General features: G+C 37.0%; 4 protein-coding genes and 3 long non-coding RNA genes across 12 annotated transcripts in view; 3 read left to right on the top strand and 4 right to left on the bottom strand.

Annotated features, from left to right (window-relative positions):
* Eag (potassium voltage-gated channel protein ether a go-go) overlaps positions 1-25,343 on the bottom strand; it is a 174,668-nt gene that overhangs the window by 148,898 nt on the left and 427 nt on the right. For 4 of the 5 annotated variants that reach the window (XM_076311056.1, XM_076311060.1, XM_076311059.1 and 1 more), the window contains exon 1: positions 5,008-5,136. The exons of the other annotated variant lie outside the window; for it this stretch is intronic. The gene's annotated coding sequence lies outside the window, so the exon portion shown is untranslated. Of the gene's footprint in view, positions 1-5,007; positions 5,137-25,343 lie in introns of those variants that run through there. 5 annotated transcript variants of the gene reach the window in all.
* On the bottom strand, positions 1,754-4,903 carry LOC143146622 (uncharacterized). The gene is made up of 2 exons (XR_012992033.1): positions 4,283-4,903; positions 1,754-1,967 (listed from the first exon to the last, which is right to left on the bottom strand). It is a non-coding gene; the product is annotated as an uncharacterized LOC143146622 (long non-coding RNA).
* Positions 4,341-23,579, top strand: LOC143146618 (uncharacterized). 2 transcript variants are annotated; one of them, XR_012992023.1, is made up of 3 exons: positions 4,341-4,439; positions 4,582-4,718; positions 22,957-23,579. It is a non-coding gene; the product is annotated as an uncharacterized LOC143146618 (long non-coding RNA). The 2 variants fall into 2 exon arrangements; XR_012992022.1 differs by lacking the exons at positions 4,341-4,439; positions 4,582-4,718 and adding an exon at positions 21,877-22,229.
* On the bottom strand, positions 6,371-8,032 carry Grx5 (Glutaredoxin 5). Its single transcript, XM_076311070.1, has 3 exons — positions 7,895-8,032; positions 7,508-7,649; positions 6,371-7,360 (listed from the first exon to the last, which is right to left on the bottom strand). Exons 1-3 carry the CDS (start codon positions 7,967-7,969, stop codon positions 7,176-7,178), a joined length of 402 nt encoding a protein of 133 aa, XP_076167185.1. The 5' UTR covers positions 7,970-8,032; the 3' UTR covers positions 6,371-7,175.
* LOC143146621 (uncharacterized) lies at positions 7,895-11,438 on the bottom strand. The gene is made up of 3 exons (XR_012992032.1): positions 11,365-11,438; positions 10,116-10,659; positions 7,895-9,874 (listed from the first exon to the last, which is right to left on the bottom strand). It is a non-coding gene; the product is annotated as an uncharacterized LOC143146621 (long non-coding RNA).
* Positions 17,645-25,343, top strand: part of LOC143146612 (uncharacterized) — a 128,512-nt gene continuing 120,813 nt past the window's right edge. Inside the window, exon 1 of the mRNA XM_076311065.1 lies at positions 17,645-18,359. Coding sequence (XP_076167180.1) covers positions 18,284-18,359 — 76 coding nt within the window. The 5' untranslated portion in view covers positions 17,645-18,283. The remainder of the gene's footprint in view (positions 18,360-25,343) is intronic.
* The window catches only part of LOC143146616 (uncharacterized), a 19,583-nt gene continuing 13,362 nt past the window's right edge, over positions 19,123-25,343 (top strand). The window contains exon 1 of the transcript XR_012992020.1: positions 19,123-19,613. The gene's annotated coding sequence lies outside the window, so the exon portion shown is untranslated. The remainder of the gene's footprint in view (positions 19,614-25,343) is intronic.

Here is a 25,343-nt window from a genome sequence, read left to right as displayed (position 1 = left end):
TCCTAGTTAACGTAATCCATTACGTGCCAGTGCCCTATTTATAGAACATTTGGAAAAGAATTTTTCCACCGATATCAAAAATTATTTGAGCAACGCACGATTAGAAAAAAATTTAATTTAGAAAAATATAATTCGGTACTTATTCGGTTAAACACTTTAATGACTTTTGAGAAATTTATAGTACAAATAAAAAAAAAAATTGTTGTACATTCTCGAAAACAATAAATAAAATTAGACTATTTTACATAACTATTGCCCCGTTAAAAGTACAGAAAACTTTTCCAAAAAATGTGCGAAAAACAAAACTATTCTCGTGTCGCATCAATTCAAAATAAACTACGATATATTGCTTGCTGTCTGCAAGTAAGCGGTAATTTGTTAAGTAATGCATTACAGCAGTGTTAAAAAAAAAAAGAAGCATATTACATACTTGTACACGATACTCCCCATAGTATTTTTTCTTATTACAAAACTCGTTAAAACGTTGTCTGTCGTCAGTAATAAAAAACACTGAAAAAAAAAATTGAACACTAAAAGCTTAAAAGCTTAGCACAGCTGGAATTCGTTGTATATTATCACCAACACTGTTTCATACTTTATATAATACATTCTGTGCTTATTAAAAGCAACGAAACACCAACTCCAAAATCAAGTAATGAAAATTTTCAGATGTTTGTTATTAAACAATACTAACTGAATTCCTAAAAAATATATATAAAAAATATATATATAAAAAATATATATATAAAAGATATATATAAAAATATATTTCATACAAATTGCGTAAATTTCTTTCCCTAATTAATATTGGTACATTTTGTTAAGAAACAACATACCAAGAGTGTCGGTGGAAAAACACGAAAGCCTTCGAATTAAATAAAAATGTTAAAAACAAATACAGTTTTTCCACTTCAAAGAAGTAACTCAATTATACTGTACACGATCTCATAAACTGCACATAATCAAGATTTTTTTTTTTTTTTAATATTTTCAAATTCATTGACTAAATTCGGATAAATTTTTATTCAATCGAATAAATATTCATTTCTATCGTTAGTCAGTTTATGCCCACGTTTTATGAAACGTACTGTATGTGTTTCTCTTTCTGAAACATTATATGGCAATCGGTGTTAACTGCGAGCAAATACTTTAATCTTTAATGCGACAGAACATGGTGTTCGCTCGTTGCGGATGTTCGTCGATTTTTCGAAGCTCGTTTAGAAGAATGCTTACGAATCGACCAGGTTTTCAGTAATCGATAAAAGACGATAAATCAGTCGTGCATATTTTCGCTTCTTTTTACGGTCTTGTACGTAAAAATCCATTTGGCCACCAGCCAATCGGGACTCCGTGTATCTCCTTCGAAAGGCTCGGAAATCGTGCCTAATTAATTCCTCGAGGAAGTTTAAACCGTTTCTTTATCTTGCGTGTAAATTCGCTGCAATCGAGTGCATATAACCAACAATTTATACAGCGTACTAAAATTTATAATAAAATCCTTTAAAAGGAAAAATATTATAATATTAAATATTATCTATCTAGTATAATATTAGATAACAAAAGAAAGAATTTTTAATTTTTAATTTTTAATGAAACTTAACCGAAACGTGCAAAACAATATTCGTGGGGTTCGACGAAATATTTTCGCATGAAATATTTTTGGTAGATACGTTAATTACGAAATTTCATTGTATTCGTTATTTATTATAGAATGAAAAAAAAGGGTGTATAATAAAAGAGGTGGTTAGAAATTGCGTGATATTGTATTTGTTTTTTGTTTATTACAATGTCGAGGCCCCTTGAATAAGGTCGCGTGCTACGCACAGGCTGCACACCCTTAGTTACGGCCACTGATTGTACACAAATGCTCGCTTAAATTTAACTAAATCGGTGGTTGGCGTTGAAATTATCGCGGAGCAGGTAGCAATTTTATTCCAGGAATTGTCTCCAGCTCGAGTCTCGAGGCCCTGCGACAAGGACGGTGAATAAACGTAGCGAAAGTAAGTGAGTGAGAATGAGTACACGGAGTGAGGACGGTCGAGCTTGAGTATTTCAAAGGAACGCCGCGCGCGCTACGATAAATCACCCAATTGTAAAAATAAAAATTTGTCATTGCTTCAGTTTATTTTTAGAATAACGGTATCGATGGATCGGTGAGATTCTTCTGATTAAAATGAGTCCAAACACGACGTAAATCGGACGAACTTTATTCGTGACAAATTTAAATAGCGAATAAATAGTGATAATAAATTTATAATCAAATCTATCCAATCTATATCATGTTTGGATTCATTTTAATCGGGAGAACCTCGCCATTCTGTTGACACTGTTATTATAAAGATTAAGTGAAATATGTAGAAATTTACATTTTTGTAATTATATAATTTACATTATAATAATCGGGAGCAAGTACGACTCAGATTCTAAGGTTGTTAGTGCTCAAAATTTCAAGCTGGTTCCAGTGCAAGAAACAAGATTTCTGAAGGACTTTAACGGGACGAATACCAACAGAATTAATGGAAATTGGAAATGTAAGGAAGCTTCTTGATAAAGTAGAATCGTGTTGAATGTTTCGAACAATCCAAATGGATCGTTGCGATCTCGATCTTTCATAAAATGTTTACGACGCGGGATACAGTCTCAACGGGGATTAAATTGTACGTAGAGAACGTTTCTCGAGTACGTAATAAAAGACGATGGTCGCTTTGAATATGATAGTTCCGACTCAAAAATGTTTACGACCAACAGGATTCGCATCGCTGCGGCAAACTTCTTAAACGCGAAACGAAACTCAATACAGTATTTCGAAGGAAGTACTTGTACAAAACCACTTTATACGCATCAAATGACGATAAATTTATATATAGAATATTATATTAATAATCAGATACATGTGTCAGAAAGTAGCACCTAAATTAGCGAAATTTTAAAATAATATATGTATATAGGCATATTTATTTCGTTTACACGCTTTGATAAAAAGGAAATAAAATATTAAAATTATTAATAATGCATTGAGAGACACGGATGTGTAATAAAATAAATAAATAATTTTTACGATTCCAGGAACTGCAAGTGCCCCTAGGCGACTGCCTAGGTTTCCCTATGTATAGATCCTCTCGATATATTTTTGTTAAATATTACATAACTCGTTAAAATTTATAGAGTAGAATTCCTGGACAGAAATCGACGAGAAAAAAGTATTCGTTCGGTTAATCCAATAATAAACAGCACAGTGAGTATTGTTTTTCATCAATTAACTCTTAATTAATTAAAATCAATTTTAGATTATCCTACATGAATGTAAATAAAAGTATGCAAGTATATGAGAAACTATCATAAAGAAATATCCTATAAAATAATTGAAAGATAAATGTAAAGAAAAAACATATATATATAAAGAAAAAAAAACAAATTGAGTATAGTTTGATTTTTAGCAACTAGAGGGCAGAACCCACTTACATATGTATGTTCCAAAACTCCTGCCGTACAAATATGGCCGTTCTGACGATTAAATATTTGTCGACAACAAAAATATTCGTAACAAATATTTTATAACCTCGAATATATTATAAATTTTGTAATCTATACTTTACTATCTCGAGATTACGGTTTCGCCATTTTTTAAACGAAAAGCGTACTCTAAAATTATTTTCTTCGGTTTTAAACGTTCGTTCACCGTGAGAAATGAAACACGAGATGATAAAGTGCGCACAGGAGAAAAGGCGCAGCTGAACGGCTGTTTCCAAACCTAACCTCAATTTGAGAAGCTCGAAGCTCGCAAAAATATCACAACTCAGGGATTCTATTCCTTGACATTTTAATTTTACTATTCAAGATTATGTTAGAAAAATTTGATCTGTCTCTTGTATGTAAAACTGTTATTTGTAAATTTAATACTTAACGTCCGAAGCTTATTAACAAAATAAGTGGATTTATCGATCGAATGAAAAAGCAGTATTTTTGTCCAATTAGTTCGATATTCTCGCCAACTTTTTCGTTTTACATTTCTGTTCACACAAGATTGTGTATTTTTCTTTACAATAATATTTACATCTCAACATTTTCTCTATCTACTTTTAGTTCTCAAAATTTTAAAAATTAAAGGACCCTCGCAGTTAATTAGCTTCGGGCCCCGATGAGTCTAGAGCCGCTATTGGTCAAACGCAAAATTTATACGATTAAATCGACACCCGCGGCGAAAAATTGCGGCACGCGCTATGTATCTTGAGTAATAAAGAAAGAAAAAAGAAGTGACGGGAAAAAAAAAACGGATACTGACGGCACGTCATTAACGAGCACCACGTCGACCCTGTCGTCTTGATGACGGCATGGAAAAAAGCATTGATATGCACGGCACGATCGTACATCGTATTATTTAAGTTTTTTCCAGGCTGCGACTCTCCAAACGCGAAAGTCGAGTCTCCCTTCGTCATTTGGTATGCCATTAATTAATTTGGGCCTCGAGAGCCAGACGCGCCTTGCAATTAGTGTCAGAGAGTCAAAATAGCACGTGTGCGCACCAGCCGCTGGTGTAAATATTCCTCCCTGAACTCTGGGAACGCGGTCTCTACTTTACAGGGCACCGTGATTCTTGCCTTACTTCCTCGAGATTATTGGCTCACGCTGCAAGTCACATCGATAAGCGGATACAACGGAAGAGGTTAGTCACTTTGGAGGTTAGGAAGCAGCCTTCGAGACAGAGACGCGTACGCAAGGTAAATATTTCTGTGAATAGAAATCTCGAAATGCTTTAAAAAGGACAATTAACGAAACGCGACACGACCAACATTGAGTAAAAATGCTCGTAACATTTTGCACATCGTTGTAAAAGAATTCATAAGTTCCTTGTTTTCAGACACTGCAAATTCTTGATATTAAATAACGAGTAATGTTTAGTAAACCAAAATTTAGTAAAAATTTGCAAATAAATTATAAATTTATTAGTTGGTAACGGCATAACGGTACGCGGCTGTTTGAAGTAATAAAATTGTTGTAGAATGTCACCGATTGATGAAGTGTAAATAGTTTTCCGAGGCTTCGGTTTTCTCTTCGATATATATCCACCGACCTAACACGGAATGTGTTAAACAGATTTAGAATACATATATTCTTTTACGGAGACACGTGTCTTCTTAATACAACGTAATAAGATATGATCGCTGCAACTAACTCCTATATGGAGTCATTTGTTCGATTAAACCTGTGAGAAAATAAGTTAACTGCTCAGCCACCTAGCGGTATGATTTACAGGCTATGAACTTTATAACCATTGCATATTATTTCTTACAATTAGATTTTTATTAAATTAACGCTTTTTAGAGAAGAGTATCTATATATTTAGATAAAACAAGCTGTGTTGTGAATTGAACAACTAATCTTTACGTTACGTGACATATTACCTATTAAAGAGATTTCATTTATTAATCAAAAATCAATCAACTTCACTTCTCGCCTTTGTATTATCGTCATTAATATACATACATATAACCACAATTTCTTAACATTTGTAAATTAGACTAAATTGAAAAACTCGTTGCATGTTCTACTTCTTTCTTAATAATTATTTAATTTCGTTTCGTTTTGTATTATTGAAGATGGCCGAAATGTAATTGTCTAAAACGTTTTAAATGAATATTCAACATCTAAGGAATTGCTTAAATCTATTTGAACAGACTATTAGGTTTTAAAGTTAGTTCTATTCAAAATTAATTTTTAATCTTTAGAGTTGTTCAAAGACTTTCAAAATCACCGAGCCCAAACAACATTGAGTTCGAACAATATTTAACGCTAATTAAACCTCTGTACAAGCAAGCAGAGATAGTTAAAATTTTTATCTAACTAAAATATTCGAATATTGAACAAAAAATAAACAATTTTCTATCCGTTATGTTATTCGTTGAATAAAGATTAAAATTTGAATTATAAAATGAAATATTTCACGATAAACAAATAAAAATTTAACGAATAAACGTCACGAATAAATTGTTATATATTAGTGTTATTCGTAATATTTTATTTGAATAAATTCTGTCATCTCTGTAAGTAAGCTACTCGAAAACTTGCAACAGAAGGAGCAGAAGCATAGCCACGCGAACGCAATGCGGAAGAACACGACATACAACTTCTCGCGCTCACGCACGTATACGTCGCACGCAGCCAGAGCTCCTGGTATCGTGACCCACGCTACGCTTGGCCTTGATCCACTTTTTCGCTTCGCACTGCTTTTCTCTTCTGTTCGAAGCGCGTAAGCGTGAACCAGTAGTAAATCTCACATAACGCACCGACGAGTAACACGACCTCTCGAGGATCGAACCGCGTCGATTCGTCCCCTTTCTAACGACGTCCTTATACTTGAATCGAAGAAAGAATCGACTCGGTTAATGGGAGAAGTTTCAAAAACGAGGTCTCCAACAGCAAACACCTGCTGTTCCAAATATTCTTGAATGTGGTATTTAACTACATCAAAAGTTACCATTTATTGATTACGTACAAAATTTAATTCTATAATTAATTTATCTGAATTTTAAATTAGATACATTACATGGTTATGATAATTGACCCCACCTTTGTTTGTTACAAAAAAAAGCGAGAAAAGTACTCGTTATTTATATGAATGGACATTTCCCAAATTGTCAAAGGGAACTTTAAATGCAACACTTTCTTATTTCATTTGCCAAATATTTTGAGATAATTAACAAGAAATATATAAACATTTTTGTTCTAAAACTTATATTTTAATTCCTAAGTCATTCAACATCATTTTTCTTAATTATCAGTTAATGTAAATTGCATACCTGGAAATATTGTTTTAAATTTCATACCTTCAGACTTTACGATATTTCTACTCCACATCAATAATATCAAGACCGTATGAAGATTACAGTAATAAAACTTAGGAGCCAATGCATTAATAACTGTATTGTTATTATTGACCATAAGTAGATCTTTTGTACACTTATTTTCTATCTTAACTTTTGCTCACGTACTGCCAAATTTGATCTACTTTTTCCTCTATAAATTAATATTATAAATGATACTTCTGCTGCTATGAAATTGCATGAATAATAAATGTACAGCCAAAAGTTTTATCGTAACAGATGATAATCGTCAACATATCATTATTTTATTTATAAGATTATGAACAAACTAAACTCTTAGATGTAAACACTTAATCAATCAGACTTCGTATCTTTGGATTCTTCTTTTTGTAGAAGAGCACTTGTAATACCAGCTTTCTTTAATTCTTCTACAAGTTCCCCATTTCTGTGCATTTCTAAAAGTATGTCGCATCCACCCACAAATTCACCATTTATGAATACCTGAGGTATTGTGGGCCAATTCGAATAATCCTTAATATCTAGAGATGAAGAAAAAAATTAACATTAATACTTCATATGCTTTGTTATTATCTTCTACGTATTCTAAAGCATTGCAAAATTTAATTGCTTAGCTTTCTATGAGTATAAAAGATAATATTTATGTTTTATTTGCAAATACTACAAACTTTGTCTCAGTGCTTCATCTTGAAGAACATCATAAGCGTCGTATTTAACATCGTGCATCTTCAATATCTGCACGACTGCATTACTGAAACCACATCTAGGTTCCTCTGGAACACCCTTCATGAATACAACTACTTTGTTTTTCTGCAAAAAGAGCATCAAAATATATATATATATATATTGAGCCCAATATTTCTATATAATGCACTTTGAGTGAAAATCAATGTTGAATAACACACTTCATACCAAATACATATAGACCATGAACAGTTAGTTATCCTATAAAATTAAATGTAGCTCACATTTAAAAATTTAAAACATTTATCGTGCAACAAAATCAATATAAGTTTTATTCATGAAATGTAGAAAATATTAGCGAATTTACTTACCTTGACAAGGTTGACAATATTATCAAGTTTCGTGGAGAAATTTCTAATTCCATTGTAAAATCTAAACGAAATCATTTTTTTGGCACTGCTGTCTAGCAACTAATAAAGTTAAAATTTTTAAATAAAAAAGAAGACAATGCAATAGGTTAACCGGTCAATGTATCGATTGAGGATGGTCGTCTGTTATTCACACTATCATCTTAGCTTTTGGTTTGGCTGATTGACAAACGCAATGCTATAGTCATCTAACGGTAACACTACGAACTAAAATTATCTTGGAAATATACGGCTTACAACTCATGTATAAGAATACTGTCAGTTGGTTTTTTCATCCGACTGATCGTAAACAGAAATTTAAAACTAAAATTATTTTAATATCAGTAATTTTTCGGTTAAATCATATCGAAATTTATGAAACTCTCAAAATCGAAAAAATATTACAATAATACTGAAACCGAAATAACTAAATATTCAAAATTAACAAAACTAAAATTAGTATGTATATTGTCCTGATTTTTATCGATCAAGTAAATACAAATGTTTATGCATACAGTGTATATAAAGTTTTATAAGCACTGGTAACATAGCCAAGACTCGTACAAATCTCAGACCCAGAGCATAATAGAAGCTCTCATCAGTTCCGTCTGTGGGTGATTTCGATGTACAATACAAAATAACATTATTTATAAAAGATTTATAAAATTTGTTCGAATCGTTAATACACATTGTTGCCATGAATATAGTTTTCTGCTAGTATCCAGCATATCTTCAAACCTCTGAGCTTTCTTTTAGTTTCATTCATTCAACCGCTAGATAGCGGTAGCAATGACGGATCTGTGATATTTTATAATTAGTAGCGCAAGCAAGGAAAAGGAATTACGTGTCGTCCTCGGCCTGCTAGTGGATTCATCAATAAGGCATGTATAGTAGATTGCTTTAGATGCGATATTAATAAATATTAATATATCTTTGCGAATCAAGCGGTGATCTCTAACTTCGTGCACTCAATCGATCGTGAATCGTAGCCCTCTGGTGGTTGTACTTAATCATGAAACTGTCACTACAATTATTTTATCCATTACTTACTCCTAATGCTGCTTAATTTAAATTCTCATTAAAACGTCGCACGCACATACTTACGTAACTATTACACGATGCTATTATGTAATGCGGCATTATTTTTAATTATAACAAATTACCTTTACGCAAGGTACACCAAATTTATCCCATAATTATGAACAGAGCAGTTATTTAAATGTAATATCTCCAGGCTATCATTTTCGACGCATTGTTTCGAACTGTTAATATCGTACAATAATGTTAATGCCGTCGCATTTATTAACGACGAGGAAATAATATTTATCAATGTAAACGTCCTTTCGAGAAAATCAGTGTTTCAAGTTTCGTGAAAAGTAAAATGGTTGGATCACGTTTCATCGCTACTCTTTCAAAATTTAATCTACGTTTGTGGCCTACGTACTTCCATGATAGACACATAACAAAGAAGCCTCAGATATTTTCTAGATAAGTATTAAATACTTCATTCTGTCGGTAAATAATAAACGTTACCTCAACGAACCGCGTGATACGATTATAACGATACAATATCAACAGTTATTTGAAATATAGATTTAAGCGAAGATTTCTTGCAAGAGTTTCGAGGTTAAATTTCATCATGTCGTTTACATAAATTCATGAAATCAGTCTAGCCTTTCGATTTTAAGAAGCATAAAAAAAAACCTTGGCAAATAAACAATGAATATTGTCATTGTAAAAAATTCACTGCTTCAGCTCCTGTTCTTTCTCGCGTCACGATTATGTGAATATCCATAAATACTGAAAACTTATCTTATCTCGGTCGATATGATATCAGCTCGGCCGAAAGTATGCTGAGAAATTTGTTGTGGGGACCATTGTCGAAGAAATTTGCGATGCACGTTTGATCACGAAATAAGTTTTCAGAAAATCGTAATCTCATTTCTTCTTTGTTAGTAATCAACATGAAAAAATAATGAAACAATTTCGTTGTTTAAAATTACTGTTATTTCAAATAAATTAACAGTAGACCCAAATAAAAAACCGAAATGTTTTTCCAAATTGTTATCTCTTAGTTGAAATTTAAATGAAATTTATCGAATCTGTTTAAAACGCAAAACAAGTGTGTATTCTTTCTTTTCAATCAATTAAATTTATTTAATTCTACATCATCTGATGGACTTACGATTTCGATCTTCGTTTTCTGATCATCCATAAATAGGTTAGTCCTAATTCGCGTTGCCTGTTAGTCAGATTGAGCAGCGTTAGTGTTGCCTCGTTTCGTTCCTAATAGTAGACTGTTAAACAAATAACTTGCATAACACAGCACAAAGACACGTTTTTCTGGTCGAGATACGAAGACAGTTTAGTCTGCGCGATTATATTTTCCTCGTGACGTAATAGTGAAAAATTGTTACGGGGAAAACTCGTTAACCGACAGTGCACATCTGCGACACGTGGACGTCTTTTTCGAACCTATGACGTCACGTCGAAATCATGGTCACAGCGCTCGATCACCATGGAAACTCGCCCCATGAACCAATGTGAGAACGCCCACGAGACTTTAAAGTTCGTCTGGCATACGCATCGCGGCGCACAGCTTCACGGACAAAGTCCTTGCGATAGGTCGCGGACGAAGCCACGAAAATAGCAACAGGTACAATGTTGAAAAAATATTCGCGTTTAGAGCGGAAACAGTGGGAATACGCATTCACCGTCAATCCTCGAAGCTAAAATCCAACGTAGAAATAACGGGTGATTCTTTTATTCGATACGTATGGTGGCTAAAGAAAGTATAAACAAGGAGAACTATAATAAATTCACCAGAGAGGCTATCCAGCAGATCCTATATTTTCTTATTCGAATTGATCATTATAACAATGATCACATTGTAATAATAAAAATGTACCTAAAGTTAGATTTTAAAAACAGCATTTTTAATTGCATCTTGCCTTTTACGCACTTTATTATCTTAATTTCCATAAAGTGCAAATATATATTTGTATGCACATTTAAATATGCATAATAAGAATATATAATAATAATATTATAAAATTACAATGTATTTGTAACAAACAGAAGATAAACATTTGAGATAACCTCAATAGCCTGTCACTCTTGACTTCTCTATTTCAGAATAGAGTAGGTACATCTTGAGATAAAGCAGACACTGCTATAAACGCGAAACATCCGGTAGTTGAACAAAGGATCTATATAATGTAATCGATGGAGGAGCGAAAATATACGGGAATAGGATTTGTCGGAGAGCTCTCTGGTGGCTGGTATTGGAATTAAAAATTTATCGTCAGAAAAAAAATTAAACAAATATTTTGATTTGCTTTGTCGTAATTAACTCTGTTTTAGTATTCGTAATTAATTCAATATTGACTGTGTTTAGAAAAAGTTGTTATTTACAAAAACCGGATAGAACTCACATGTTCACCTAACAAAAAAACGATCTTCCACCGTATGTAGTAGACAGTTTTTTCTCTATTGCGCAAAACACGACAGGTCTCCTTATTGTCCGAACGGTTACACGTTCGTGTTATAAGATTACGCGATGAAGTTCAAAGAAATAGTTTCCCTTCCCCTGCTCTCCATGAACTCCCACTTTGTTTCCACGTGACGTTGCAACAACGTGTAATAAAGAACCGAGCTAAAAATGTCAAAGCATTGGAACTCAAGCGCAGATGAATATTTAGTTGGAGTAACTCGTTCATATAGGGTGTGCCCGACAAAAAAAGTTAATCAAAATTGTAAAACAACATTTTTTCATACATACCTAATATTTTATTAGGTATGAGTTATGATACAAAGGCCAGAGATAGCAAGTTTTAGAACAGATATTTTCATATACTTCCACTCGGCTGGTAAGATAGAGTTAAACTTACGTAGAACCATTCCGCAACACGCAATAATTGCATATGATCTTGTAACACGGCCTTGCGTTCGGTTACTTTTCTCCGCGTAACGGCGACTGTTCCACAACGAAGCAAGAAACAGCCGTATGAGCATTCAACTTAATAAGTGGGAAGGTTGAGGGATCTGCGAAGGTCAGTTGCAAAGGGAATAAGGGACAAGCCGGAAAGGAACGTTACCGGGATTACAATGTTCGGGTCCGCGATTGTTGCACTATTTTGCGTGGCTCGCTTTAACGTAACTACACCGTGACGAGGGGTTTCACTTTGCCACAGTGTTGGCCGCTACTGCCAGTTAATGCATTTTCGCTCGTGGGACGATGACGCTAAATGATACGGTTTCCTGTTCGCAGGAAACTCGAAACTCTCGGAATACCCAGGTATACCAAAATTCTACAGCGAAACTTTATTGAATATCTAAAAATATTACTCTCGTGCAAAAATTATTCCGACTCTTTTCCCCGCTATGGCCACAGAATATGTCACGTACCAAGCGTCGCACGAAAAGGCTACTTTATTCAAGAGAAGGTAGAACATGCGAGGAAATAACAGAATGTTCGAATTAAGAGAAAAGAAACTACTTTCAAAGCGACCGCTCTGTCGTAACGTTTTGAAACCTTCGACAAGGCTAACCTGTAGTCACGAGCGTGAATCCCAATTCTTTGAACGAAAAAATCTTAAATCGTCACTGCAATCGTAATTTAGCTCGTAAATGATTAAGAAATACCGTGATAGTACGAAAAATAGCGAGCGACCGTCCCGACATTAGAAAAATGATTCTGACTAAATAGGAGGTAAGGTTATAGGCGTCGTCGGGTCGTCTCGATTATCCTCGCGAGGCAGCCGAGTGGGAGAGGTTGTCGGCACTAGCGAGCATCTGTGACGGAGAACAAAACGCTAGAGTGAGGAGGAACGCGCTACTGCGAACGACAAGGAGAGAACGATTTGTGACGAAGAGCGCATATACATGTATTGAGGCACGTGCGACGAGGAGGGAGAAACCTTATGCCGATCCTCCGAGGTCGAACAGGAACGAAACAGAAAAAGACAGACCGGTCGGCCGACCGTTCTGGCGCGTACGTGGCGAACGCGACGCGCGTCGGTCAGAAACACGAGAAAAAATTATTGTGCTGACATTATAGTGGCCCATGTCGAATCTGCAATGGGAACGACAGAACCGCGAATGAATATTATTTAATGAATTTAAATATCAGGGGAGGATGGAGCAATCAACGTAACGTAGGATTAAAATGAAACTCTATTCATTTTATGTTCGAATATTCGCAATAAGTTTTATTAATCAATTTTAGTATCTGACGAAATACTTTAATTTTGTTTCTTTTTGATAATTGAAACTAGTTTCATCGAATACTCTATCACCCATCTATATCAGCTAGTACCAATATTGAGACATGTTTAGATATTATCGATTCGTTGACCTCAGAAATTGATTCTCTTGTATCAATCTATTAAATGTAATGTTTGCAAACGGTTTGAGACTTATTGAGATATGTCGTATCGATTCGTATCAATTACAGCAAGTTTGATACCTGTTTGCAATTCATAGCGGAAGTAAGATAACTGATGATATTTTCTGCCAACTTCAACTAGTCGATAATAAAGATTTCTACCGTGTCGTTTCTCAGCTGTCGAACGAGTACACTTTTATTGTAGACAAACATTAAGAGTAAATAATATTAATACTCTGAATGAATTATTTCAATGAAACGATTTTATTCGAATTTTTTTCTAAATAAACATTTACTCAAAGTTACTTTTATAATGCCCAACTGCGATTTGCCTTGAAATTTTAAAAATACTTGATATTTGAATTATTTCGGTGCTATAAGACATGTCAACAAATCATTTTGCTAATTCCAATAACTATTTCGATACCTGTTTGATATTTTAACGCAACGCTCGACAGTCTATACGTATTAATATTAATGAGTATGTTATTGGATTGGATTCATCATTATCGCATACCCATTTGAAAACAATATCGAAAACTTCAAATTACCGAGAGTTAACTTTCTCGCGTGTCATTCGTGTCTAAAAATATTGTAATTACAAACCTCTTGATTTACACGAGTTAAATGTCACATTATTGCGATTACAACGGAACAACGAATCAAACTCTCGACCGTGTAAAACGATTGAAAGTAATCTACAACTGATTGCATAAAATATAGTATCTATATATATCTTTATGTAAAATAAAATAAAAACGATTGTAGATGTAGTCGGAGAAAACAATGAGAAACAGAGACGAACCGATACTTTCGGCGTTGGAGAGCGAAAGAAGCGTAATCGAGTAACGTGAACAGGACAGACGAATTGGCAAGACGAGCGAGAAAGATACCAGCAGTGGAAGTAGTGGGGAGGAAGGGAGAGAATGCCACGCGACGCGTCGAATGGAGAAAGAGAGACACGAGACCGGCTCGTAAGGGGTAGAGGTAGGAGGGAAGAAAATCGAGTGGCTTGGTGAGCGGCGGACGGTATCCTGAGAAGGTGGCGGTGAGGGGGGCGAGGACAAATGACGAGGCGCGCGAGCCATCAGGGCCGTATGCTAGAGAGCACGCGACACGCGTTCCGGGAGCCGAGGCTCGCGCGCGACCTTAACCCTTAACTGCTATGGTTAATAAAAGTCACGAAACTGGTATAGGCTAATACGATCAGACGTACGAGATTCGACGCATCCGCCCGCACTAATAACTTTCCCCGGAAATGTCCGATACTTAATACGCATCTCTCCATGCCGATGGTATATGCAGTCGATCCGACACGTATTCGTAACCTTCGTGATTTTCAAAAAGAATACACTAAAATCGTTTATTTATAACGTTTTATAAATTAATTTTAAGTTATTACACGCGCAAAACCAATCCACGGAAATATGTATTTGCACCGTGATCAATAGTCTGTTTCATTTAATAAAATTAATTTAGAATGAAAAGTTATATAAAGATCCTTCGAAAGAAGTCGGAAATCGTACCAGAGAAACCTGAAATAATTTTTACAATTGCCCAAGGAGAGAGAAAGTTATAAAAGGATGGCAAATGAATTGGTCGAAGCAATTCCAGCATGCAATATATTATTCAGAGAAGAGAAACGTGTAAATCCTTAAGAAATAAACAACGTGTTGGAAAATGAAATATTTAAGTACTAAAGAATATCTTATTAGAAATATGTTTGATGTTTGATGAAGAAGTTTCTGCTAAAATATAACAAAGTGTATAAAAAGCGAAGATTTACAAAGGAGTGCATAAATAAAAATAATACGTTTCGGCAGATAAATCTAAATTAAAAAATTTGGAGAAAACCGAATAAATTGGAACTAACCTTGCGTTTATTAATGGGATTGTGAATAAAATTTAATTCCAGACAATTTTATAGGAAAGTCTGTAAGCAAGTGCGATTAAATTGCGTCTCTAGGATGATTACTACTTTCAACGAGACAATGACCTAAAGTATTCCGCTCGCATAGTTATAGAGTGAATAATTTATACTGTGCTCCACTCTTTGATTGTGCTTACATAAATTTTAAATATTAACCAACTAGAAATTTTAACGGTAGAAATAAATAAAAGAAGAAGATAAATGTTAAAAACTACAATTATTGAAGCATGGAATAGCATAGAATCAAATATTATGTGTCAATTGATGGAAAACGTGAAAAATTGTTTAAATAAAATAATAAAATGTAAAGGTGAACCAACCAAATATTAAAAACTTATATCATTTATAAATGAACTATACAAGAGTATCGATACTTTTGTAAATCCTTGTTTCATACCACATAATCTAAAATCATAATAAATTCATTATTGAACTTTAGTTTAGTGTATTGAACGGACTGCAAATACCTAAAAGAAACTTGTTACCAATAGCGTTACCATCGCTCGCTTCAACATTTTTCGAAATCGCTTTCATATTCTCTGATGGCAGAATTGCATAATGTGGTCCACGAGGCACTCGTGACAAGATTTCATACCACCTACTCGACTCATACATATGTTTTTCAACTGCTCGGTTGATTCGCCGTTAAAGTATCCACTGAAAAGTCGCATACATCGTGATTCACGTGAAACGTGTTTGCAGAGACGTTGGTATTTTTATACTTTTCATGGATATATTCAATCCATTGAACGCCCACTCGGAGAATGATAAGAAAAATTTCACCGTGACATTCTAAGGAACCGGGAAAATTCCTGTGAGATCTATCCCGCTACCTACGCAAGGAAAAGAACCATACCGAAGTTTAAAAAATATTCGCTTTAAAGAACGTCCGGCTAACTTGGTCGCAGAAAGGTCGAAACGAAAGGCAAGAGAAGTGGTCGCGATAAATTCAGCATCGGCAGCTGCTCGGCGTTCCACAATATCACCCAGAAGACAGAATCTGCTACATCTGTCTCGTTTCCCAGGAACCACGCTAAAAAGTAGCGAGTTAAAACCGGGAGACGCATAACTTTGCGTTTACCGGCCGGTTACCGGTAACCCGGGCTAACCATAACCCGGAGAATACGGGAACGACGATGGAGTCTTCTCGCAAAGGACGGAGGGCGAAAACTGCGGCGGCAGGAACGAGAGGCGAGATCGAGCTTGGGAACAGAGTGGGAGAGGGTACGGTCAGAAGGAGACGGACGTCGAAATAGAACGGGATGGAACGCGGAGGCTGACAGAGGAACTGAAATAGAGAGTGGAAGAGGATTCATGAGTGCCTTGCGAAGTTCTCTCTGCATTAACGGTCGCAGACTACAAAGTACGAGAGAGAAATGAGAGACGGAGAGCCGCGTATACGCTCAGCGATGAGACCAATACTCTTCACAGACCCGAGCCGAGTATCCACTGCATATTGGCCTAACCTGCGCTATTGCTTGTCCAGCGTGAACCGTATTGCGTGCTCGCCTTCAAAAATGACGCAAACGATCGTATAGTATTTTTCGGCGAGAGAGAGAGGAACGAAGCGATTACCGACCACCGTGCTTGAGAAAATCGATTTCGAAAATACGCGGAACACGCGCGTATTTAATTAAACCGCGGTTCAATGAATCTCATCGCGGATGAATCATCTCTTTCGAGTTGTACTACGTATTATGAAACACGTCGTATAAATACCGGTAAATATAGATTATATATAGATTATATATAGATTATATATATATATATATATATATATATATATATATATACACATATACATATATATATACACATATATATATCGAGCGTTATGAACACTCGTTCACGTTCGAGTGGCGTGTTGAGCAGGTCGTCAACGTCGCGCAGAAATACGTCGAACCCGCAGAATTAGTCAAACATACAATCGCGCGTACATTGTACAAAAATATTACGAACGTTTAAACAGATTCTATTTTAACCTTGGCGAAGGGGAGGGGGGGCGTTCTTGACCCATTTTACAAATTATCTACTTTGAAATCGAAACTTGGTTCGAAGAATCTGAATTCTACATCTTCGTCGTATTTATTCCGATAGAATCACCCTGTCCTCCGTTGAACCACGACTTTCACTGCACCCTGTACACTCACCGAGAGAAGAGAGCGTTCAGAGTGTACCAAAGAAAGACAGAGACGGAGAAAGCACAGATAGAGTGAAAGGGGTGCGGATGGACGGCGAGGGGAGTGTCAGACGTTCTACCGTTGCTTAGAACGAGCAAGCTTGGTTCGCTAGGCGAGGGGGTTGGAGAGGGAGGTGGGGAGAGGGGCGATGGGCGATGGAGGGAGGTTTGTGGGTGGCAGCTGAGCACGAAGTGATAGGGGAAATCAGTCGCGGTTCGAATACCGCCACGTATGCACGCGAGCTGGTCCGCTCGTCTCGTAGCTTCTCACTCTCCGTGCAACGACACGGTTCTCTCCGTAACGCGGAGCTCCCTGAAATAAATACAACAATACGCGTTCTCGGAACTGGTCAAAGAAAATCCCGACCTTCTCCCAGAGTATATTAGGCCTTTTTGAAAAAGAGAGGAGCACAGACGCTTGCACCGTTTCCCAGCGACGGGGAACCGCGGATCAAGCCAATCAGAAACACCGATGTAAACAGAGAGTACTTTTTAAACGGAAAAAGAGCGCTGGCAAGACGCGCGCCCCCACTCTCCTCTTTCTTTCTCTCGTGACGAAAGGACGTTCAAGATAATCCGAGCGAACGTTTCTTCAAGGGGAAAGTTTGTCTTTGATATACCAGTTTTGAATTGTCGCTCGAGAGGATTCCGTGCAGTCTTAGCGTTCTCGAGGAAATTCGGACGATCCCTTCGTTTCGTTTTGTAAATCTATCGTTAGTAAACCGACGTACGCACAACTTGCTCGAACTACAACACAGAACTTTACTACAGTTTCGTGAGAGGTGAAGTGACAAGATATATTCGCCGTGTTAAGGAAGAAACTGTACGACGAAAGAGTCTGGAACACGGTGGGCCAAGATGCTCGACTTCGAACAACAGGCCAATCAAGCACAAGCTCTGGCCTCGCTCGACGAGGACTGGCACCTGCTCGAGGGTGAGCGCACGACCTTCGCAATTTTTCTTCTCTATGCCTTGCATGTTCGATGCGAGCCCGCAACAGGACAGTGGCGTCGACGCTATATCGGCGCACACCTGGTGAAACCTATGTCGAGGTGGATATATCTCGTTGACCCTTTCAGGCATATTGGTTTCGTGCTCGTTGTTCAAATATACAGGGTGTTCAAAACTAAAAAGTACAGCTGAAAGGGTCGACCCCTCGACATGATTCACTTTTTCTTATTTCGTTTTGTCACGGACAACTGTTTCTCGATCAGGATTAGACATTTAAGACACTCGACCATGAAATATGTGCTCGTATCGTGTCACACGGTACAGAGAGTGCTGTTTCGTGGACGACTTTCTCGAATGAGAAGCAATCGCGTCGGTTTGCAATTAGAAATAATTAAGCTTCGAGATGTAGATATCGAAAATAAATGTTCAACCACGGTCTACGGAAGGTGTCTCGTAAAACGTTGCGTATCTTATCGAATTGTGAGAATATCGAAACAAGTAAACGTTAATAGAAACGCGAATTTCTCCAAGGATACACCGATCGAATCGTAACGAAAGATAAAACCTGGCCCACGTTACAGCGTACGTAACCACCACGATACCGACATTTTTCTTTTCTTACGCGCGGTTTAAGGCGTCTTCGCGATAATTTTAAACGTGTGTCAGTTACCACTCGAGTCGAGTCTATTAAAAGAATATTCAATCGTGCTAATAGTTCCGTTGTGTCATCATGGTTATGTCGACTATGTAACCGTATGTTCACTCGTTCAGTACAATCGGTGCAATGACATTCGCTTGCCAGTATCGTTATCGAATTTTATCTCGATACATCGCGACGAGTATTTTACAATTATCGATCGATTTTGCGACAAACGTGTTGTGTTCGAACGATCGTAATTTTTATCGTCACGTGACGGTACACGTTTGGGCGTCGTGCAGTCAAAATCACTGGTATTTTCTTATTTCGAAAATTATCTTCGAACGTGTTCCGTGGTGCCAGCAGTGCGCGACACTTGCTCCTGTAGCATCCGAATGTTCTTTTTATCGAACAGCTGCCTTTCGGACCGGCCTTCCAACTTTACTGTCCCTTTTTCTGACCGCACAAACGTCTAGAGTCGCGTTCACGGCTTTCATTGTGATTTCTTAATACCAACCAAGGAAAAATAACGGCGCGGACGTGAATTTCGCGTTACCTCGTTGGCAATAGCAGCCGTTAGACGCTACTGTCCAGTTTAAGGTACGCTTCAACTAACAACATTTTGCTATTTCTTAACCATTCCTCGGATGCATATATAATGTGTTTAAATTGTAACGCAATACATCGAATGAAAGTCAGAAAGTTTAAAGAAAGGAAAAGTGAAAGGAGGGAATGTGCCACATTTGCAATTGGATCTAATGAAATTTAATTGGAAACTGGTATTTTGTGGTGCGTTGATCTAGGTTTCGAACGAAAACGATTGAAAGTGATGCGGATAAGGAAGGGATTAGTGAATATTATCGCGTAATGAGATAAAATCAGATCGGTAACGATTAACAGTCTGCAAATCGGACTACATCGATTGGTATTACCGACTCGCGTTCGTCGTTGAAAATTAGTAACATACGTATGGGGGAGAACTACACATAGTTACAAATATTCCTGGCGCGCTTTGAACGCGTTGCGGGATAGCTCGGTTAATTGAGTTTTAAATTCGCCCGTACGTTCTGGAAAATTGGGATTCATAGTTACGATGCCCGGGAAAATACGGCAGGTACGTTATTTAATATGCGATCGATGCGCCTATTTCTAAGTTCAAGCTATAATTCAAGCCACCTCATTTTAAAGTTATAAAAACCTTAGCAAGATTTTCGTATCTTTCCAAAATCTGCTGTTATTTCTACCAATAAAGAAATCAAATAATCGTGATTTTCATCAGGATTTGAATTAATCGTTAGCTCAAGATGCCGCTACTTAACCTCACTTTTTAAATAATTTTTTTAATTCATTTATACTTGGAGTAAAAATTCTGTATAATATTCTGTAATATTTAAGGATAACGAGGATAACTTTCTTAATTTTGCTCGTACTACGAAAATGTATTTACTCTTTTTACGAAACTTGGAATTTTTTCGCGCCGCAAAATGTACACCAGGAACAATGGAAAAAGTCGTTTCGTCCGACGAAACTGTCGGTGTCAGTTTCTCGAATGAATCGTGTTGCAATTGGGTAATCACGACGATCGAACGGATAGGCGGGATTAAAGAGCGAGAATAGAAAAAGTCGTCCGTCTGGACGTTGCGGGATTTTTGTCGCGTTTTCTTTTGTTTGTAATATGTATCTACGGAGCACTTGTTCGTTATCCATGCCATACGAGCATGACACGTCGGCTCGCATATTGCGCGGTGGAAAGCACGACTCGCACCTGTTTCCACAGCACATAAATGTTTGCGGGAACAATATCGTGTTTGGCGATACCCAGGTTCACCTGGCTGTCGTTGCAGGAGCGTGTCTTTTAGTGCCGTTCCTGTGAATCGGTCGCTGAATAAACTCCTGTCACGGGAATGACGGATGGTTGGGTCAAAGCGTTATAATTAATTTCATCGTTGTTTTCTTCTTCAAGGACAAGCGTTACAAAGACGACAATAGCGGACACACAGCTTGGTAATCTTTTTTGTTGCATTAATACCGTTAACGCTGATAAGACGTATCATTGACCTATAACAACACGACCTACAAACGACCTTCGCTACGGAGATTCGTGTATATCTCGGTTTACAACTGTTGGAATATTGTCGAGTTTGACCACCTGTTTTAATATTTGCTCAAATAATGAGAAAAAAGTTCGGCTTAAAATACTTGATTAATTTATTCATTTCACCCATTTACGTATTTGTACTTTTTCTTTTTTTTTATTTAAATTTAGACTTTATTCGCTGTAACGAGAAACGAAAAAATACGAGTATAAAAAATATTGCATTTTATCGAAGTTGGGCGAGAGGGCGAATAAACGATAGTTACAATTAGTTGTATTTTTAATTAGATAATTATTCACGTGTATCTCACCTTTGTCTGGATATCTCTTTTGTTAGACAACTGTTCTATGCACTACTAGATGTATTTTCATCTAGATGCTATCTTAGGTAATTATGTTATTCTATTAATTGCAGGATATCACTTCATTTAAATACTAACACTATTTAGATGTCTTCTAATCTAGTTCTCAGTTTTGTTGTGAACAACTATTTATCTAAATTCCAACTTGGTCTACCACATCTGCTATTGGCTTCATTTACTGCTAGATGTTCTTCATCTAGATACCAACAGTATATGTCTACCAATTTTGTGCAGATAACTATTCATTTGGATCTCAATTTCACCTACGCATCTCTTCTACCACTACCAGACCTAACCCACTGCTAGATACTCTTCATCTGAATATTAATACTACATAGGCGTCTCCTTATCTACCTATCAATTTTAACTAGTCATTTAAATTACAACCTCACTTACATAACGGCTTTACACATCACTAGATGGCTATTCACCTAAATATAAATGCAAATGTTTCCCATGATATCTCTCTTAGCTTTGTGTTTTGTTCCTTTACTTAAGAATCACTCTATGTCCACATCGGTAGATACCGCAGCAAGACCTACAATGTTCTACAATTTGTCTTCTTTCCCCACGTATCTAAATAATTAATTTCTTGTCGGAGGAGTTAGTTTGCAACCGGCTTCCTGCAAACGATTTCAAGCCGCAGTCGCGAACAGCAGTTAAAACGAGCCAATAGGGCAATGGTTGTTGGTCTGCTGGTACTACCTACGCCTTAAGGGACGTTCTCACGTACGCAACGTCCACGAGGCGTTCGAAAAGGTACGTTTATCAAAGACAATACTCATCGAAACGACATTTCGTGCGTATGGAATACGTAAATAATATTCTGGCCTACGATTTTTCAACGTGTGTCCCGACGAAAAAGAAATTTCTCATATTTTGCAACACCATCCGGCACACGAGTCGCAAAGATTCCACGCGGTGTTGAGTACTTCTTGATTTATGCCGTTTGCGCCATACTTTGACCTTTACGAGTTCTTTGAACGTGTGCAACAAGTTAGACAACGTTCGGAAACGACGGTATTTTAAGATTGAAGACGATGACAACGATGTACATCCTATTGGCCTTAAATGCAAATATCTCTTCCTCGTCACGGTACACCGTATCGATCTGTGTGACGCACAGCCAATGTCATCGCTTCGTGTAGCTGGAGACTCTTTATCGGTCGGTTCGAGGCTTTTAAATTCGTTAATCTCGGAACCCGTGTTTCTCCGCTGGGCTCGGTTGCTTTTTTGCGAAATGTTTGTTAGTGTCGCTCGAAAAATATACAAGTATATTTACATGTATAATTATCTACACGTGTTATACGCGTGTAATTATACACGTATGATTATACTACACACACACCACCACCACCCACACACATATCTACCTACCTACGTATCTCGTACCCCCCCACACACGAGAGAGAGAGAGAGAGGGGGGGGGGGAGAGAGAGAGAGTCTAATAGACTCGCTTTCTTGGAACCGATGTATTTGATCACAGCCGCAGCGATTCCACGGAAACCGCCACGGCTCTATCCGCGGGAGAAAAGTTTTGCGCAGCCACGGACGTGCGCGAAGACCGGGCGAATTTCTCGATTCGTTCGCGGCGGTGCCTGGCGCCTGATGAGAAGCTTTAGCTGTAGGGAACCCTTAGATATTCATGAAAATGGGGTTCCGTCGCGCGCGGGTCTCGCACGCTGGCAAGATACATCCGCGGAGATTCCAGACGACCTGTTATTCGTATCATTCTTCGATTCTAAGTGGGTGAAAATGAGTACCTCGGGGATGAGATGTGTAAGTAAAATTGCGATCCGGACGAGGACAGACGTCTCTGCATGTAAAATCGACGCTCCAACGAAGAGACATTTCAGGAGGGGGGAGTGGGGGATTCGAGTAAGAGAACGTTAAAGTAAAAGTGATTTTCGACCATTTTTTTGTTATGTAAGAACCTCGATGAAGATTTTCATCACTTTTCACCCAATCGGTAAATAGTAAGAAAAAGAAAATCTACAGCTTGAAATGTTAAATTTGTAATGTTCCAGCTGTAGATTTTTTGTTTTACTATTTACCGACTTGTTCAATATTGTCGTAACGTAATACATTTATTGAACATAAATAGAATAAAAGTGAAAGAATAAAATATTTATAAATATAATATTGAAAAAAAATTCTTCCATCCGATTATCTAATGCACTTTTTCAACATTTACAAACAAAAAGAAACTGTCAGACAATCTACAAAATCTTTGATCGTACCGATCAATAAATCCCGATTACTCGACCGGTACTTCCGGTTTATATTCTTTATTCGAATACCTTAAAACTATTTCATCAGAAAAGGAAACATTTTTTTGTTTCTACAGAATGCGACTATCTTTTAAATAAAACTGGGTATAAACTAAGTTAAAGTAACGCTTACTTTAATTAAGTTAAAGTTACGATTTTTTTTGTTTTGAAAAATTATATCGAGAACGTGTCTAATTTTCACTCACAACAATTTCAAATGATTGCGCATTAATTAATGGAATCGACACTGGCTAACAGCGCAAAGAAAATCGGTATAAAACGAGGCCATATTTTAGATATTTGACCAGTATTCCCCCACTCTTTTCTACTCGTTCAAACGGGAAGTAAAAATTCTATTTAGATATAGTTGATGTCCGTATGAAATCTAGAAACCATTACTTCACGCGAAAGAAGTAATTTTCAAGGAAATTGACAATTGGTAAATAAGAGCGTAACATTTGCGGATACCAGGTGAGCGAAGCGCGACGTCCACATGGATACAGTAACTGAACGGGTCAGTGTCTAGACTGAAGCATCAGATTGAGCGCATGTTTAACTCGCGAACGGTATCTAAACGTGTAAATGCCAGAAACTCGAAAACAACGGTTGAATAAGAATGGACGTTTACGGTGGAACACACCGGTTGGGGAAAAACTTGAACACTTATGTAAGGTGTACAGTTAGAAACGATCCGTGGACAGAGTGCGCGTAGAATATTATAATAAAGTAGTTCCAAAGCTATCGTGTCACTGTGAAAGGTGAAAAGAAAGATGAGAAAGAGAGGGCGGAGGGACGCGGTCGCGAAAAAAAAAAAATGAGTTGTACGGTTGCGGCTGCGGTACACCGTGTCATTCCGGAAGTCCGGTTAAGTAGCGGTTGCGTACAGGGTCTTGATAAGTGGCACGAGGAACAGGAGAGCACTTTCGCCTGTGCGTGAACTTTCTTAAAGAATACTTGGCTCACCCTCCGCTTCCCTAGTCCCGCTCGGTTGTCCACAAAAATTAATTAACACTTCGGCTGCCATGAACGTTTATAAATGTTCGTTCGATCGGCATGTGCGGTGAACGCCCATAGGCGTTCAGCCGATACGCGTAATATACGCGATTACGGAGTTCTCGCACAGCGCATGCTCGAGCCATTTAATCTTAGTACCGAAAAGGTCGATCGACCAACTACTTTTGTGTTCAACTCTGTCCTTTGCAATATTAACCCGTCGGACTCGAACAGTCGATTGAGAACGCGGAAGAAGTAAATAGTTAACCAAATTGCGAGTAGCTGATTAATTAACGGTGCTACGGTAATTACATACTGCTCGCGGGCCTAAATAAACCTTAATAAGTGAATTTTCATTTAAACGCCACCTTGTGGCTATGTTACCGTGTTACATAATTGGAAAATTTAATCATGAATATTTATTCTTAGTGGTTAGAATGTTTTAAGTAATTTAAAAATTACATCTTTTTTCTTTTCGATTTAACATTGGGATTATTGAATTACAACAATTTTTCACTTAGTTAAATTTCTCATTATCTCATTGACTCGACGTTACGGTTTTTTAGTTCCATTCTTTTTTACTACGGTTAGAATTTTCTTTGTTCTATTT

Source organism: Ptiloglossa arizonensis, chromosome 5 (assembly GCF_051014685.1).
Source record: "Ptiloglossa arizonensis isolate GNS036 chromosome 5, iyPtiAriz1_principal, whole genome shotgun sequence".
In the NCBI taxonomy this organism is placed as follows: Eukaryota; Metazoa; Arthropoda; class Insecta; order Hymenoptera; family Colletidae; genus Ptiloglossa; species Ptiloglossa arizonensis.
This window is presented reverse-complemented; position numbering and strand designations above follow the sequence as displayed.